The 19,006-nt window shown below is 43.6% G+C and overlaps 1 protein-coding gene across 2 annotated transcripts in view; it reads right to left on the reverse strand.

The window, feature by feature from the left end:
* The window catches only part of SMARCAL1 (SWI/SNF related, matrix associated, actin dependent regulator of chromatin, subfamily a like 1), a 52,035-nt gene that overhangs the window by 31,656 nt on the left and 1,373 nt on the right, over positions 1-19,006 (reverse strand). For both annotated transcript variants that reach the window (XM_006906739.3, XM_025043301.1), the window contains 8 exons: positions 18,980-19,006; positions 17,717-18,600; positions 16,894-16,944; positions 14,590-14,796; positions 12,235-12,285; positions 7,539-7,725; positions 3,875-4,025; positions 2,481-2,639 (listed from right to left, as the gene is read on the reverse strand). In XM_006906739.3, coding sequence (XP_006906801.1) covers positions 2,481-2,639; positions 3,875-4,025; positions 7,539-7,725; positions 12,235-12,285; positions 14,590-14,796; positions 16,894-16,944; positions 17,717-18,542 — 1,632 coding nt within the window. In that variant the 5' untranslated portion in view covers positions 18,543-18,600; positions 18,980-19,006. The remainder of the gene's footprint in view (positions 1-2,480; positions 2,640-3,874; positions 4,026-7,538; positions 7,726-12,234; positions 12,286-14,589; positions 14,797-16,893; positions 16,945-17,716; positions 18,601-18,979) is intronic.

Raw genomic sequence — 19,006 nt, forward strand, 5'->3', positions numbered from 1 at the left:
AGAAAATTTCTACTTTAGTACATATTCAAATTACTTGCTATGTGACTCTGAGCAACTATGTGACCTCTTTACAGTGCCAGTTTCCCCATCTGTGAAATGGGTATAATACCAGTACCTAATGTATTGGGTTGTCATAAGTCTTAAATAGGCTAACACACACAAAGCCCTTAGAATAGTCCTGACGCTTAGTAAGCACTTAGTGCTTAGTGGTATCAGCTGCCCTAAGAAGGGAATACTGGTGAGATCCTGGCTCAATCGCTAAAGATGATCAATAAGAAACCCCGGTCCGGTTTCAGCTAAGGCGAACCAGGGGGCTGTGAGATGAATCCCAAAATGTCACTGTATCGATTCCCAGAAACCTGGGGTGTAACATTCTTACTCCTGTGTGATGATGAGCCCATATGACAGCCAATCAAAAGGGGTTTAGTGAGAGAAACAGCACAAAGTCCAGAGGATATAGAAGGGAATGGATCTTTTTAACCACTGGGTAAAAATGTATCACTATTACAACTAATCACTATTATAACTAACCACAAGGAATGGCTTATGTCTTCAATACACAAAAGTGTGATATCTCAGAACCACCACTTTAATTCAGACATTTCTCTGAAGTCAGAAGAGGACAGGGATCTTACTTAATTAACTGAAGAACGAACCATCGACAGTGGTAAGTGGCTTGCTCAAACTCGTATGGCAGATTAAGTGCTGAGTCAGAAACAGAAAAACATGAATTCTAAAGCCAGATGCAATCCAGCTTTAATCAATGACTCTCCATCTTGCTAGCTTCATGCCTATGGGCAAATTATGCAATAACTTCTCTCATTGTCAGTCTCATCGGCTGTGAAATGAGGATAATATCTGCCTTAGGGGCCATTGGGAAGATCGGTGATTATGTATAAAGTACCTGATCCTGGAAAACACTCAAGAAATGAAGGTGGCATTCTTTCTGCACATTGTAGAACCATCACCATCCTCCTGGGGTAGTTCTCTGAATGTTTCATTTCACATGCATGCTAATATTTTTTCAAAGCCACACTTGAATTTGTGCCAAACCAGAAATGACTCCCCGAAAGACTCTAACTTTGAAAAAATATAAACATTTAAGTTTGCTTATGCTACGAACACGAATATGGTTCTCATGTCTAAATCATAATCATAGATCCTGGAGGTCAGAAACTGCGCCTTCACCTACTCTTCTCTGAGCTAATATTCGGTTCACGTGTCTATAAAAGCACTGAAATGTATCCTGACGATCTCTGCATGTGTCTTTCTGCCCTACTGGACTGTGGTTCTTTGGAGGACGGGGAATGACTGTCTTCTTTCCACACCCTAGTTCACAGCACTGTGCTGGGCGCGGAACTGGGACTCAACTGTTAGTTAGAACACATGGATGAATGCCCCCTCACCCCCCGCCCCGCCCCCACGACAGTCAGCCTGGTGCTAGGAAACCCAAGGCACAGTCTCGATCACAACCTTGTTGACCTATGGGACTCAGAGCCTCTACTTTTTCTGGGCCTCCTAAAAACTCTTTCCTTTCTCTTCTAGATAAGGTATGCACTTCGAATTTGAGCATCAAGATTCAAGAAGCCACTGTCAGTAGAGAATTCTATTTTTAAGAGAAGAAAACTATCACTGGCTCTTTAAATTCACACGTCTGAATAATGGAGAACCTTTCATAGTGTCTGAAGGCATCGGGTTTCGCTGTTTTGCCAAAAAGAAAAACGAGGGTAAACATCAACCTGGGGAATCATCTACCACACACTTCACCCCTGAATGTCTGTTCGTGGTTCCTTGGCCTGGGGGTGGGCACTGGACAGATAGGATGAGGGTGGGAGAAGCTGCACGCCTTTCATAATTTTTATTTGTAAGCCATGTTATACATTGAGTGCTGACAGAGATGGCTGGTAGCAAGTCTCTTTAGAGACTAAAATAAGGCAAGCCAGTAAGCTGTCACATCCCAGAGCAAGAGTTGAGTACAGACATCTTTAAAAAAAAAAAAAAATATGGAGTAAAAAGAGCTTTTCTGGTGGGGCAGGAAAAGTCTTTATAATGGCTGGAGTAAAACTTATTAACTGTTTGAACTGTGTGCCCGAGACATGCAGAGAAGAGAGCATCAGATGTCGGCACATGGCCTTGCTGTCCAGGCTGCAGTTACCAGAGCCCTGGGCAGTCTGGGACCCACAGGATGGCCTCTATCCATGACCTCACACGAGGAGAAATGGGCTAGAAACGCCCAGAGCAGACCTAGTAAATCTCACTTTTCAAAAAGCTCCTCAGGAAATTTTAATATGTAGCCAGGGCTGAGAACCACTAATTGAGAGAAATAAAATGTCAGCTCCCTACAAAATAAAGACAAGATTTCTAATTCCCTACAGTCCAAGTGGGGCTCTGTGAGATTATAGATACGAAAGTTCCTGGGGCTTTTAGGAAGAAAGTTTCCATGAAGATAAAGTACTTAAAGACTTTGCCAAGTCACTTACAATGATGACAACTTTAAAATGGGTTTTCAGTTGTTTTTCCAACTTGCTCAGAAGGTCAAAACTGACAATGTTGACCAAGCCAGCTGTCAGGCGGTCTTTGCCCGTCACGACGACATTGATGTTCTCTGGGCTAAGAGATGGCAGCCACTGAAGGAAGGCCTGGGGACGACAGGAGAGAATGAAACCAAAATGACGATCAGGCCCAAGAGCTGCCAGCTGGGACCTCAGCCAACCCATCATCTCCACTCTCTCCGTGTGCACCAATGCTAACACCCCCCGAAAAATAAACTCGGTCTCTGTCCCTCCATGTCCTGCGGCATTTGCCATAACCCTTGTCCCGATTCCATCTTCCTCTTACCCGTCCACTCCCCTTCACTTTCCACTAAAAGGACACTTCCTTCCTCCATAAGCAAGTGCAGTCATAGCAGTCATTTTGTGGTGTCTCTAGATTTCATTTCTGTGATCTCTAACTAGATGGTAAGTGTCTGCAGGGAAAGAATGTGACTCTTCTAAGAGAAATTTATAAAGGAATTTTTAGCAGAACTTGGTACGCTAGAGGCACTGATGACGATGAAAATATCTACATCAGTATTTTCTATGAAGCCACTTGCTCTCTCCAGAAATCTTGCCATCTCTGGCCAAAGCCAATACCTAGAGTCAGTGGAAGACCATCTGGGTACTCTTCCATGTCAGTATGCCCGGGGTGACACAATTCTGCTTTGGGGAACACTGGTTCTTTCTTCAGTCTCATCTGACTATCTGACTAGTTCCCAGAATTTTTGAGGGTATGGTGGGAATCTAACACATGCAAAACAAATATGTGCTGAATCACTAGTTTCTAGAGGTACTGGCAGAATTTAGATCATGAGGACAGGAAAAGAATGTGGTACTGTTTCAATGTATATTTTTAAAGTTCTGTTTTCTCCTCAGTCGGAAGGGCATGTCTGGGCATCAGGCTGACAGGCTGCAGACAGAGCTGCCTCTTCTCCACAAGTGGCTCCGGGGGTACTTAGGAAGAGGTGAAGGTGTGAGGAAGCCAACAGCCACCATGGGCAGTATAAAGCTGGGGAAAGCTACAGACGGTGAACTGGGGTCTCCTTCTTCATCAAGTCTGCTTATGTGGACTTTTATTCATTTCTGGATTTATGGTATACAGTACAGCTGAGTTCATGTCAGATTCTTTGGTCATAAAGGTGCCTGATAGACAGCAAACATCCTAAAGGTATAACCTGATTCTAATTCAGAAACACATGAGTCTAGCCTCAGGAAGCATCTCATCTCCATTCCTGCCTTAAGCTGAAATAAAATCTTTAAAGATCACAGGCCCTGTACCCAAGCTATTACTCGAACCCTAAGGAAAACCTTGTTAAAATCACAGTACAAAGAGAACCAACCTGCTCCCAGGTGAAGCGCACGGATGACGGCACCACCACCAGGAGCGGCCACTCCTTCCGGTAGAAGGCGGCGATACAGATGGCTTGGATGGTCTTTCCCAGGCCCATGTCATCGGCAAGTAGCAGGCGGCCTCCTTTCGCTATGGCAAAACTGAAAGCAGACAAGGACAGTGACACAACACATCTCCCAGGGCACGAGTTAACCTGCCACCACGCCACCGTGTAAAGTGATACACATGGGTAGGTGTGGGCCACCATGCCAGCCCGCATGGGCCGTGCTCACAGGAAGAGACCTGCTCCCCAAAGAGGGAAGGGCAGGAGCCAATGAGGGGGCAGAATAATAGCAATTTTTAAAAGAGTCCAAATAGGGAAACTGTGAAATGGTGGTCAAAAGGTAGGGAGGACTTCTATACGACGATTAGGTCATGGAAGCCAAGGGAGGAAGCTGGCAATAGGAGGCGTCACCCTCAGCCCGATGCAGGTGAGGCCCAGTGGGATATGAAAGGTGGACAGTGGGAAACAGTCTCTAATGAGGGGCCGGGAGGCGTGCACTTGTTCAGGTGAGAGACCTGCCCCGAAGGGGAGGAAAGAAAAAAGACATGATGGTCAAAATATGGCTTTCTGAAGATCAGAATGGGCGCTGTGTGTTTAAGGGCAAAGGAAAGGAGCCAGCAAAGGCAGAAAATGCTGGAGAAGAGGAGGAGGATGGCCAGAGGAGAGGGTGGAACAGGATATTCATCTAAGAGGGAGCACCGGCCTCAGCAAAGGTTCTCGTTGGCAGCCTCAGGGTCCCAAAGCCCTCCAGCCAGTGAGACAACTCACTGATAGTTTGTGAATAAGGGCGCATTCCACTCTTTTGGACCCCGCCTGGCCTGGGTTGGAATCCCTGCTCCACTACTTAGAAGCAAGTTCTCTAACTTTCTTGCGCTGCAGCTGTAGGTGGAAATAACAAGATCTACCACAGAGATTGCTGCGAGAATTAATAAAGTTACTATGTAAGGCACCTAAAACAGTGCTTGACGCCATCGTGTAAGTGCCAGGGAAATGAATGTTCCTCTTATGGCTGCGATTCCACACACAAAAAAAAGAAAAATAATCAAGACAGTAAGAATGACTTGCTTGAGTCACCCGATGGCTCAATGAAAAGCTAAAAGGATCCTGAGTGCCAGATGTCCAGTCTCCTGCTCCAAACACCAGTCCTTGTTCGCCTGAATTCCTGAAAACCTGATCATTTGCTCAGAAACTTGAGAAGCCAGGCGACTGGCTCTTTTTCATTCCTTCTCACACAGTAAAGACAGAGAACGTAACCTCTTCTAAACAGCAGCTGGTAAGGCTGCCAAGAATTTTAGGCTGCAAATGGCCTTTCTGAATTGCCTGGAAATCGCGTTTCTAGCCTTCAAAGGCCAATATTCGACAAAGTTGGAAAACAGAGCAGCAGATCTGTGACTGATGTGAGGCAGGCGTGCCTGGGCATGGCACTTCTCTGTCCTCTCAGCGGCGACAACATCCCATCCCTCCTGCATCCCCCAGGTCATGGCCACCACATTCCTTCAGCGAAAAGGAAAGGAGCCCAGTGGCATGACCCTCATCTCTCTGAACAGGCCCAGCTCCCTCTTGGCACACATGCTTGGGTTACATCTTCTGGACCATTTCTGGGGTCAATCCACAACACAGACAGACGGAGGGAGGGCGAGTGTGAAAAAATTTATTTTTTACACTTTCTGATTTACAAAACGGGTGGCCAGGGCAGACAGGGAGCACCCAAGCAAAACCCACAGAGGGCCTTTTGTTTTGGCCTCCTCAGCGCAGCCATTTACAATATGGTTTAGCCCATCTGAGTCATTCTCGAAGCAAACAGACACTTGAATTTCAGTCTTTCCTTTTTCTCTGCTTTGAGGTGGCCCAACTGAGGAACAAAATGGCCAAAAATGAGAACAAAGCAAATACCCAATAACAGAGAAACAATCCCACAACCGAATGCCGTATTTTGGCATAACATAAAACAATGCACTCGCCACCAGAAGACATGGATTTAAGCCCCAGTTCCACTTTTAAGAACTAAGTGACTTTAGGCAGATGGCTGTCTTTCTGAGCCTCGACTCACTTGTCTCTTGAGAGAGACCATTTATTTAGTCATTAGAGGAATCTGATATATATCTAAAAGATTTTGCTCCGTAAATTTAACGGAGTTTTTGATTATAGTTCCTACATACAAAAACGAAACAAAAAAAGCATAGAATTGAGAGCCCTCTTCCCTCAACATCAAACCCATCCTCTCCAGAGAATGAAGGTAAAAATCTGGATTTAATTAGAAAGTGCTGAAGAAGCTGTAAGTACCATTAGCATTTTCAGAGCCATAGCGAAAAAGGTGGCAACTGCCGGCCAGGCGGTTCTGATGCACACTGGCCGTGGGGTGCCTCGCACACAAAGGCCCTCGGCGGTGACAGGATTAACTGGCAAAGCCTGCATGCACTACTTGGGCCCATGGATCTCCACCAGAAACAGGAAGAACTTGACACTGAAGGCTGGGTGGGCAACCTCTCTTAGCATTAATGAAGGAGCCAGAGGAAAACACTGCCCTGAGCCCGAGGAGAATGAGGCCCAAAGGACATCGGGACAGACGATGGCCTAAAATGGCAAAGCGTGCCACCTAAGAGAGAGAGAAGCTGGAAGGAAAGGAAGAAAGGGGAGTAGGCAGAGCTGGGATCATGGGAACGCGGTATGGTGTGACTGTGCCCAAACCACACACAGAACAAAATCCTGTCCGAGACAGGAGCCAAACTTCAATCAAAATGCCACAGTGGGCCGCATGTAGACAAGCTGTCTTCGTTTGCCAGTTCCACTGACAATTTAGTCACTTTCCTTGACCGGGGCTCTTCCCCACCACACCACTGAGTAACGGATCCCGATTTCATTATTTCAGGAAGGACGACCAAGACCTCTTTCCTCTCCTCCACCTCCCGTATTTTCACTAGAAGGCAAGTTCGAACCTGTCATTTTGCTTCTCCCAAGAAACTCTGGAAAAAAGGACAAGCCAGCACATGGGCTAATCTTTTTTCTTTCTATAGTAAGAGCAGCCTGACTTTCTTTTAGAAAACTACCACCTCCCACTCTTGCTCCAGGGGTGGGCCCATCGCCTGGCCTCACCAACAAGACTTCCAAGCCCCCTGGACTCAGTGACTGACTGGTTCCAGTGTCAGCACCAGATTTCACACATTTCAGTGTCAGACCCACAGGAAAGAGGAGCTTCTGCTGGGTTGCTGAGCTGATGGATGTGACCTGGGAGTCCTTAGCATCCCCCGCTGCCACACTTGAGCAGCGTATGGCCGAGAACAAAGCAAATTAAGAAAGCAGAGCTGAGAGGGACAGAGTGCTGATAAGATCTTTAGAGACCCTGGGTTTTCTAGTACATGCACTGAGAAATCTCTTTTCTTAAACCAGCTTGAGCTGGGTTTCTGCAAACCTGCAATAGAGTCCTGATTAATTTATGGAATTTAGAATCAATGGTTACAGTCAGGCTTTGGTAACAGTACATCCAGCTGTTTAATGCCTAGATCCTTCTAGAGAAAGATGAGCATTCATAGAAGAAAGAGCATCTGAACACCACTGGTGGAGAGTGATGAACTCTGAGCAAGAGAGAGCAAGAGGAAGATCAAGAACCTACTTGACTCCAGCTCTCTGAAAGGGCAGCAGGCTAGACACGAGCTTGGGGTCCACTCTGGAGAGGTCTGCCTCAGGGATGTCTGCCGTGGGACAGAGAGACGTCTTCTCCAGCTGAGAAGCGAAAGCCAGGGTGAGTGTCTTGGGCAGAGGATTCAGCTGAACTTGTGGAAGGCAGCGTACCCTTTCAACTAGAAAGAAGAACAGAGGCATATGAGTTGGAGTGTTATGTCCAAGAGATCTGGTAAAAGAGAAGGGGCTTCGAAATACAAAGTTCAATGGCTGAAATTCTGCTGTGTGCCATCTTCTCAAAAAAGTAACTGGAGAGAAAATCGGGGACAGATGCATCTGGGAGAACTATTTTCCCTCTCTGTTACTTAACTTATGTAAATAAGAGGACAATCATTAATGCAAAACTGCTTTTCTATATCATACAAAGATCGGAAAGAACTATAAAGTATTTTTGTGACCGATCTTTCTTTAACCTATAGTAATTCTTAAAATTATCTTGGTATTCCCATTCAAATAAATACAGACCCATATTCCTAAATAAATCAACCCAGAAACAGCAAGACTTAAATCTTGTCTTGTTTCCATTGTCTTTAGGTTTTATTTGGTTTCGATGTTTGAGAAATCAGAGAACTCTAAGTCACCTATATCAATGGGCAAGGAAGCACCCGTGCTCTGTACAGAGAAGCTATTAGGTGTTTCTGAGAAAGATGAGTGGGACAATAGTGTAATTTACAAACAACAAAGGCAGAGTCCATGTGAAGGCTACCAACTCGGAATGCACCTGGTCCTGCACACTTGTGACCCTTTTCGTAAGAGAATAATAATATCCCTTTGAGAAAAGCGAGTTTTATGGCAGTGATCTCAGTAGTAAAGCAGCTAGAAAATCCATTAGTCTGTAGGTGACCTGCTGGCTCCCTACCTATCCTCTAAGCAAGTGTTGGCAAGTGAAAGCCTGGGGGCCAAATAGGCCTATTGCCTGTTTTTGTAAATAGCTTTACTAGAACACAGTTGTGCCCATTTGTTTATGGATTATCTGTGGCTACTTTCATGCTATAATGGTGAAGTTGTATAGTTGGGACAAAGATTGCATGGCCCACAAAGCCTGCAATGTTTATTATCTGGCCTTTTACAAAATAAGTTTACCAACCCCTGATAAGTTCAGAGTCTACGCTATTACTAAAAGTGACCATGACTGAGTCTTCCCATTAAAGCTTATATGTAGGGCGTCTTTACTTTCCTTCCAAGGGTGCTGGCTGCAGACCTCCACATAATAGATGGGGAATTCCCTTCTTCTAGTCAGAAGCCATTAACCCAAGTGGGAAAAATATATTATTTGATATCTACGTGGAAATAAAAGCAAATTAATTTCACTGATTTTGCTCTTTGAAAGAATGTAGCCTCATATGATTTTAAAATTAAGAGGGGAAAAACTGATTCGATAGACAAACAGAAGATAAAACCAAAGATACAATTTGGGGGCGGGGAAGGGGCAAGGGAAGACTAGTTAAAAAATTACAAAGTTAGAGAAAAGATGATAGACCTAGAGATTGCTGGTGGTAAATTATCATTAAACTACTCATCACAGCCTGCTGTCAGTGGGTCGTAGCTTTCTAGATATTCTCCCCTTTTAATATTGCCCTTTAAAAAATCTAATTAGAAGCATGGCCATTGTTTGCAGATCCTCAGTTGCTCTTTATCCCTTACCCTTTCAGGGGCACCCTGGGAGAGTTATGGTAACTCATGGAGGGGCCATTTGTCCTCAGGGAATCCAGTAGAGAGAAACTGGATATATTTCATTTCCATCCAATATTATTTGAAATTCTAAGGTTGTTAGTTCTTTATTCCATAGGGTATTTTTTTCTTAATATCTTCACAAGGTATTACAAAAATCTTTTGCCACAACCATCAATTGGCTATCACTGCAAATACTAATGTGAATATGGAGGGCTGAGCCATCTACTGCTACTTTAAATTGCTTTGTATTTGCAATACATTTAAATCCATTTCTGTTTTTCACTAAATATATGTGCCAGTTATTTCTGGAAACAGTCTGTAAGGGCAGAATTACCAGGATAAGAAATTAGGTAAGGTTGAAGGCTTTAATTCAAAAGAGACTGTCCATACTGATGCAGAAATCCATTTTATGCTGCCAAATTAAACCTGAGCATGCTGATTCTGCACACTTCAGGAGACTGAGCACTCTATGTGCTTTCGGAAACCATTTTCATTTTAATCCTGGCAATCTTCAGAACTCAAATACCTGATGAAAACTAAGACGCGGCTGATGATCCAGCCGATGTGAAATGCGGTACTTTGTAAGCACTGTGTTCTTTCACCACTCAAGAGGGAAAAACCAACCTCCACTCTGTTTTCTACAAACTGCTGCCTCCAAAATCCTACGCTGCTAGTTCGGTCAGCAGCTGTGTTTCTGAGAGAGCCCCCCATTCGCTGGCAGTGACTGTGGCTGCTGTCCTTGCCCTGTGCCGGGAGCTGACAGGAATGTGCTGTCTGACTTCACGAGTCATCTAGAAGTCGTTTCTGTAAAACAGCTCTTTGGCAGACCACCACTGAGCCACGCAGCACAGATGTCAATGTTTTCAAGTAGTGGCTGACAAGATCGTTGAGGAGGACACAGAACCCTTCCGGACTGTGACGGGGAAAACAAAAGGCTTTATGCCAACTGCACTATGGGCAAAAGGCCTCAAGTCACTTAGGAAAGAGAGAGGAGGTAAGCTCTTAGATTCACCTAACCTGGAGAACATAACCGCCACTACATCATCGACAAGTATTCACATACTCGGAACATCTTACTGTCATTTTTAATTAGCATGCACATGTTCGCCAGCTCAGGGTCAATAATCTAATTTCACACATGGGGAACCAGCCCTAGGGATGAGGAGAGGGGCAAATTCCCCTGTTTAGTCTGCTAATGGTGGACTCAGAGCTAAACCAGAACTGTGATACTCCACAGTGTCTTGTCTCCCTGACCTCTTAGTTCATGAATCATGTTACAAACTCAAGATCACAATTTTAGTCTGATTTTTGTCACTGACTTTGTTATAACCCTGTGATGCTCCCAATAAGGAAAACAACAGTTTCTTTTCTCTGGGTCCAATCTATGAAATGGGGAGAATCAGTCTTACCTTCCACAAGACATTGTAATGACAAGAGAGCATGTAAAAAGTATGAACTCTAAAATCTAGAATTCTCAACTCCAGATCCATGGGATTAATATCAAATGCAAAATCTTAAGTACGGCCATTATGTGTGTGTTTCTGGATGAAGAATCCGTTATTTTCATCAGATATTTCAGAGTCTATAGCCCACAAAAGAGCTGGAATCACTATATAATGCTAAGTGAGTCACGAGGCATGGTTTTCAAAATTACATTCATATGCTAACGCTGTATGTATACTGCTTTTTGTCATTCCATGCAAGTCAGTTCTTTATAGCTAACATATTTATATGTCTTTCTGTGGTTGAAAGACAAAGTAGAGGGAAAAACTTGCTCCTATTGCTCATCAAAAAGTCAGCTTTGGCTAATAGTTCACTCTGAATCACAAGACCCACGTAGCAGCAGCCATGGGGTCTCAGATCAATGTCAGCAATTCTTTCTGCTTCAGCTAATGTCTCCTGATACTAAGTACCTCATCATATTCAAACTTAACCTTGAGTTTGCAACGAGTCTTTCCTCAAGGAATTCAAAGCTCTTCCTTTATATTTAATTTCTGGCGTTAGGGTAGATAGAGATTAAAGACCTATCTACTCCCCGCCTCCTTTTTACTAAAAGAACAAACAGGACCAAGAATGTTGAATTATCTACCTGAGGTCACATATTAAGTCACATGAGGAGACAAAGGGGAGAGACCCAGCTTTTAAAGCCCTAGCCCGGTAGGCAAGATGGCCAATGATTTGGAGCTCCCGGGCTGGATCATGTCTCTCCAGTACTCGGTGGCACCACCACTGGCTGGCCAATGAGTCCCCAAGGAGGTCAGGAGGGAGGAACGTAAGTTGTGCCACTGCACACCCACTGCAGAATCGTGACAGCTCGGAAGATGGGTGACACGCTGGCATTCCAGGCCAGGCTGAGATGTGACTATATCCCCCTTTCTCAGGCATATTAGAATTTTTTGCCTCACCCAAGCGGGACACAGAGAAGAAAAATGACAGGCCCAAATGAGATTCTCCTTCTTGTAGTTCTATCGGTACATATAACCCTTCCCTTGGTCAGTCTCCAAAGTACTCATTAAAGGCTTATGTGCCCTGGCCTAGCATCTGCCTCTGGTTGATTATCTGGTTCTAGAAGTAAAGGGAGAGGCTGTTCTTGGACTCTAAAGTGGCTTCCTAGCTAAGTAACCCTAGATCCCCTCTGATCCCCGAAGTCCACATTCCCTCCCTGCTAATACTTCTATGATGGCAGGAGATTTCACGGCCTCGAGGATCTGACGAGCATCTCTCACCCTGATGGAAGAAGAGGCCCTGCGTTCACTTGGGCTGCTGTAAAGCCACCATCTCAGCGGACAGAGACACAGCTACCTGAGAACATTGCCATTTTTACTTGTCCTGTACAGAGCGTGTGATGTTACCGAGGCAGAGGGAGGAGAGTCTTCTAAAATACGTTAAATTTAAGGCAGATAATTAAAGCTTAACAATAGCGTGATATAAGACAAGAAAGGTGGGAATCTTACTTAGTTTATTGTGCTCTTCCAAGAGAAAGTTCCACTTCCTGGTCTTGACATCTGCAATGAGAAGAAACAAATAAGCAAATATGACACTCTACCCTTCTCCTAGATCATCACTCCCTCATTCCCTGGTTTGTGCCTGGCACTGGGGATACGGAAAGTGAGAGTACCCACCCACGAGATGTCACAGAATTCAGGGAGGAAAGTCAAGCAGACTCAGCGGCAATACCGGGTTGTAAGGGTGGTGACAAACTGCTCCAGGGATACGTGGCTGGGGATGGCCCAGCAGTCAGAAATGCCCTGAATTTCCAAGATAGGGGATAATATTTGTATCTCACACTTATTCAGTGCTTACTTCAAGCCAGGCACGGTGGCAAGATTCACGTGCACCTTCTCCTCTGTTCCTCACTGTGCTCAAAGCTGGGCACTATTTTTCGATCCCTTTTATACACATGAAACGAGCTGCATGTAGGTGGAACGGTCACAAAGCCTACGTTAAAATCCCAGCTTTGCCACCTCCTAGATATGTGACCTTGGGCAACTCACATAACTTCTCTGTGCCTCAGTTCTCACATCTGAAAAATGAGGATACTACCGCCTCTGCCTCACAGGGTTCTTGAGAGAATTACATAAAATTTAAATGAAAAATGCTTATGAAAGTGTGCCTGGCAAACAATGAGCACTCAGAAAAAGCAATCATAAATTATTATTTTTATTATTATTATGCCATCTGCTGATTAGTACCATGTGGCATAAACTATACACAATATTTACTAAGAAGGATGAGCATCTCATTAACCAACTTTGGCTAATTACTTAAGAAAGATTACCCTACCAATCTATCTGAGAAAATCAAGAAAGCTTCGACTTGATAAATGCTTTCTGAATGGCAACAGTTAATTCTTCTCTGGCCACAGAGAAAGCAGGTGGTCAGAGAAAAAGCATCATGGACATCATGGACTCTGAGTCAGAGTCAGGAAAAAAGCAAAGTAGCTTAGGTGTAACCTGACGGAAAGCCCAAAAGCTGACAGGTTCCCCTCGCTGTGGGAGAAGTGTGGGAGACTCTTCCTGACAACAGCGTGATCCTGACAGTGTCAGAGCAGCAAAAGGGGAAGGAAGCCTGTGAACAGGAGCTACGACAAAAGATCCAGTTGTGGTTTTGGATGTCTGGGTGTCGGCAGGACTGGGTGTCAGTATTTTAGCTGTTTACATTCCCAAAATAGCAGACTATGTCAAAGGTCATACTTTTCAGAAGACACCAGTCACTTGTACTTGCCTGCTGAGGGCCACCCCAAGCTAAAGCTGACAATCTTAACGGGGGCAGGAGAGGCAAAGAATTCTGGCCCTTGCGTCAGCAGCTCATTCTCAGCCCATCTCAACTAAACCCTGCTCACCAGCCTGCCCTCACCAGTTAAAACTGTATCCATCTAAAGGGTAAAAATGTAACAGCTAGTATCACCCTCCTCCTGAAGGAGCCCCAAGCCCTGATGAAAGCTCACTGAGCAAGTAATTCTACGCAGGCATCTTCCATGAAGTTGCCTGAATGTGATGTTTCAAAGACAAGAGGTGTTAAGGGTTTACTTTCTACTTGCCCAGGAAAAGGCTAAAACCATTTCAAGAATGGGAATATGAATCCATTAAAGCCACACTGTTCTGCAAAACAATGTGGGCCAAGCTAAGATTGAAAGACAGCTCAGAATTCTAAAGCTGACTTCTGCCCTTATTCTGACAGGACAGCTGCTGAAGAACCTCACAAAAAAATAAAGCAAAGCGGCTGGGCTTTGGCCAGTGGTTGTCAATCCTGGCTGATTATTAGACTTACCCAGAGATTTAAAAAGATACCAATGCTCAGGCCCACTTTAAACCAATTAATTTGGTATCTTTGGGTGGGAAGCAGGCCTCAGTATTTACCCTGGGGGCAGGGCCCAGCCATCTGTGTTTTACCAAGCCCACCAGGTGGTTCTAATGCATGCTCAAGTTTGAGAACCGCTATCTTAGTCTATAGAAAGGCATTTATTTTTATGGTAACCATCTGTTTTTCAAGCTCGGCTAAGGACAAGATATAGACAGGCAGGTTTAATGGCTGAAGCAGGAATTTATCTGCTTCTCTACAAAGAAGACACTGGGTGACTGGGGAAAATTGTGGGGTCTTCTCTGAGAGGCCTTTAAGGATAAAACAGGCCCCACTATGTGTTCTCTATCTGGAACAATTTAGGCATCACCTTTCTACAATAAGTGGAGCAGATCACAGGAAGGCTCTACCAAGAAAGTAATTTCTGAATATTGGGAGAGAAAAACACCCTACTCTGAGATCACAGAACACTATGCATCCTGGGACTTAGGCAGAGGCCAATTACTTGCCGTAATTTCTGGAATCCATCTGTTTAAACAGTGCCATCAACACTTCTGAATAGCCAATGTCTGCTTCGAAGCGGGCCCGGGAGATGAGCACGCACTGCCCTTTGACAAAGGCAAGGGAGGGAGCTGAAGGAAGGCTGGTCTGTGACACACCGCTGGCCTCTTCCAAAGGCTGCAAGGTGACTGTGGAGAGGTGCTGGGCTGCTTTCACTGCCGAAGAAGAGGAGAACCAAAGATGTGACAAAGTGGATGACTTTCATATGCCCTGGGATGCTCAGGCCGGCGAAGGAAGAAGGCAGGGACAAGAGAAATTGCATGTGGCAGGTAGGCGAGAAAAGGCACTGCTGGATTGCAAAGGTTTGCAAATGTGCTTTACCTGGGGCCTTGGGGATTTCGGTATTTATTGAACATAACTCTCCTGTTCCTTAAAATTTCAAATTAACACACTTAGAAGTCAGAAATTAATAGGGGGAAGAAGGATCTCACTAGAATGAGTAAATTCATTAGATAATTTCTGTTGCTGTGTCATAGAAACCACTGAAGTCAACACACCAGAAATTATCCACTTAACCCTATTCCCAGGTCACTACTCTGCTCAGAGAACAAAGGAAAGAGAAAAGGGACTGTCAGGCCACAGGAGCAGTTTTGAAACTTATTTTTTTAGTCTATCATTGATGTATTTTAGAGATTAAAAGATTAGACTACATAAAACCAAATTATCAAAAAAACACAAACTGAAAGGCAAAACTACTGAATAAAGATACTTGCAAGAAAGAAACAGAGCTCAGACTTAAAAACGTACCAAGACCACAAAAGTAAAGATATGGCCAATTCAAACGAGGGGAAGGAATGACAAACATTTGAAGAAACGTGCAACTTTAAATAATCAGAAATAATAAGTCATTTTTTTTTTTACTTATCAAATTCACAAAATTAAAAAAATAGGTATCTATTCCTAGTTTATAATAATACCTTTTGGAAAACAACGTGGTAATATACAGCAAGAGCCATAAAAAGTGATCATAATGATCCAATTTCTAAGAATCTCTCCCAATTAACAATTGAAAATACAAAAATTTATGGATAAAGGTGTTTCTTACAACTTTAAAACTAAAAAAACTGGGAGCAAATTGAAATAGACATAAAGAACCTGAAAGTAATATAAAGTCGTATTAAGTGTCAATTGTAATTGAATAAAAATGACAAAAAGAAAATGATTTAAGCAATGTATAACACAATTATACAATGAAATGTCATATAGCCATTGTTTTCTGGAAGAAATTCTGGAAAAGACAAAAATGCATAAAAGAAAAAACGGTATTAAGTTCAACAATAGGAAATCATTTTTTTGGAGGTCAAAGTGATCTAATAATGGACACCTGCATTTTCGTCACTCAGAATTGACTGTTAACATTCACCATTAAAATAAAAATGCTATGCTGGAACACTAAGAGAAAGAGGCATGATAAAAATTACACTATATATGTAAAAATTTGTATATTTTAGTGCATAGAAAAAAGGCTGGAAGGAACAAAATGTTAATAGTGGTTAACTGAGTGGGGACATCATGCGGGAGTTTTTCTTCTTTACACATTGATATACTTTCTATATGTTCTACGATAAGCGTGTATTAGGATTAAAAAAGCAAAATTCTGAGATGTACACCCAAAATTACAGAAAGACTGACAGAGGTCATCTTTATATATTATTTTGATGAAGAGTATAATCTACTAGGAAGACATAACAATCAAGAAACTATCTGAAAATTTACAAACTAAGATAAATGTACAAATCCACAATCATTGCAAGATTGTTCAAGGTTTAGCTGCATAGAGACTATTATGAGGATTTAGGTTGTTTGCTGAATTGTCAACCTTCCTGGGAGCAGGGGCTGGCATGGCCACCCATCATGGCTGGAACGAGCAGTCCAATGGGAACATGCAGTCTGAAGTTAGACCGTCTGGGTTTGAATCCCAGTTGTACAACTTATTGGCTGTGTGACCCTATGGTAGTTACATATCCTCTCTGGGCCTCAGTTTTCCCATCTGTAAAATGACTGTTCTAAGAGATAAAAGATTTAGCATATGTAAGGGGCTTAGAACAGCCTGGAACATAGCAGGCTCCATTAAGGGCCAACTTTTATCAATATTACCAGTGACTCTCACCCAAGGAGCTTCCTCACCAGGTCAGCCTTAGTAAGAAGAAAAGCTTCGGGATGGTGCCCACAAGCTAGACCACATTTGCTACTCCAAAGAAACTTTTCAATAGCAGTATTTCCTGGGTGAGGGGTGATGACACACCACTTACTTAGGGCATTGTAGTCAGTCATGCTGAAGTTCCATGTCTTGGTGTCAGGATCTGAAATAAAACAGAAGTACTTGGTCTGTCCACAATGAGGTTATAAATTGTACCTGGACATTTAATAAAAGCTTGTTTAATGAATGAGTGAGTGAATGAATGAATGCTAAGTTCAAAACAGTTGACTGGCAAGCCCCCACTGATTTACAAAACGTTTGCAGAGGACAAACAGTAAATATAAATCAGGACGATGCTTTTTATACCATATTGTCAAATTCAAGTCAGGCCCTAGGATGCTACTGGCCTCACTTAAGAGGGCTGAGGGCAGAGGTGGGACAAGAATCCAAGTTCTCTGAGACCCATTGTCATCTGGCAAAGCTCTGACATGAGAAAGGTGTACACCAAGGCAAGGCAGAGCAAGCCACATTCCAGCTCTGCCCTTCAGACAAACCAACCTGAGCATGTTACTTCACCTTGCTGAGCCAGTTTCCATCGCCTTTAAAATGGAAACATCTACTTTTATCAAAAAATTGTTTTTAGGCTTAAGTGCCACAATGCATATAAAGCATCTGGCAGAGGAGCTGGCCTGCCAGTAAACATTCATCTATTCTCCATATGGCCATTTGGCAGCCCCTGATTTTGGCAGCTATTTGAGGGAACGTCTATGACAAAAGGAAACACAAGCTAAAACAGACAAAAAATTTAACAACTGGATGGACAGAATGTGCCAATGTACCCTCTTCATATTTATGAGAAACTGCTAGATTAAAAGAGACTCTAGAAATAGAAAAATAAAACATCTGAAGAACTAGACTGAATAAAGACTCATTACCAAAACTTCTGCTGGGCAGACGCTTAAACACAGCAATGAGCTCTGCATTGTACCCAATCTTCACCTGGAAGCGGTCTCCATTCCTTATGCATTTTCCCTCCTGTGAGCTTACTGTTTTAGGGAGTGAAGCCTGCGATTTCTGTTGGAGTTTTCCCTCTGTCCTGGGCATCACACTCCCTGAGCCACAGAGGACATTGGAAACGTTCTGCCCTAAGGTGGACAAGGGTCTTGCTGGCGTGGCCTCCAATTTAGGATCCTTGGGAGTCTGTCCAGAGATAGTTGGTGTATCCTGAGAACTCTCTCCTTTGGCCAAAGGCTCATGAGTTGTGTTAGCAAAGGGTGTCGATTTGGTCCCATGTGAAGCCTGAGGATGACCTTGACCTAACCCAGGACCCAAAAGCCACTCATTGGAAACCTCTGGAGGACTTTGTGCCAAGGGAGGGGAGATCCCAGTGAGAGTCTTTTGACTTGGTGGGCTTTGGTGAGGGTAGGCTGTGGACATCACTTCTTGCCACTTCCATGTCCCCTTTGCCTGATCTGGAGTGCTAAGATGAAAACTGTGGGGATTATGAGGTCTTTGGTCACCATTAGATGAACTACTAGGATTTTGTTGCTCAAAACTGACACCATGGCTCACTGGCTTAGAAGGATCCCTGGGGAGATTTGGGGAAGGGTTGTGCTTGGACTGGGATGGGTGGGCAGCAATGGAGGAGCTCAAGCCTGCACGCTGGTGCTGTTCTAATAATTTCTCAGCTCTACGAGCCAGAGCCTTTTGTCGATTTTCTTCAATCTTCTTCCTCTGCTCCTCAGTGAGAGGCAAGGACATTTTTGCAGAGAAATACTTATGCAGGAACGTCAATCTTTAATCAGAAACATGGCAAAAGCTGAGGAAGGAAAAAAAGATTGAAATAACATGAAATTTATTTATTTGCCATGTTCCTACCTTGATTTTAAAAGCTTTTGTTGCAGGAAATGCACAAAGAGAACACTCAAAGGATATATTAAATTTCTTTTATAATTAAACACACACACACACACGTATGCTCTTTGACCCTGACAAAGACCAAAAAGCAAGATCAAATCCAAAGCTGAAGAGGTATTTCAGCTGCAATATTTTTCTCCCTCTCATCCCCCAGCCAACATGAGTTATCAGATCCCAAGGAAGTTATGCAGTGGAATCTAAATCCATCAGATAATGAGAACAACATTTCAAACTAGAAAAAATAATAGATTAGATTGACAAAGACCAAAACAATCACATACCATGGCATAACACTTGCTAACACACTC

Source organism: Pteropus alecto, unplaced genomic scaffold (assembly GCF_000325575.1).
Source record: "Pteropus alecto unplaced genomic scaffold, ASM32557v1 scaffold110, whole genome shotgun sequence".
Taxonomy (NCBI): domain Eukaryota; kingdom Metazoa; phylum Chordata; class Mammalia; order Chiroptera; family Pteropodidae; genus Pteropus; species Pteropus alecto.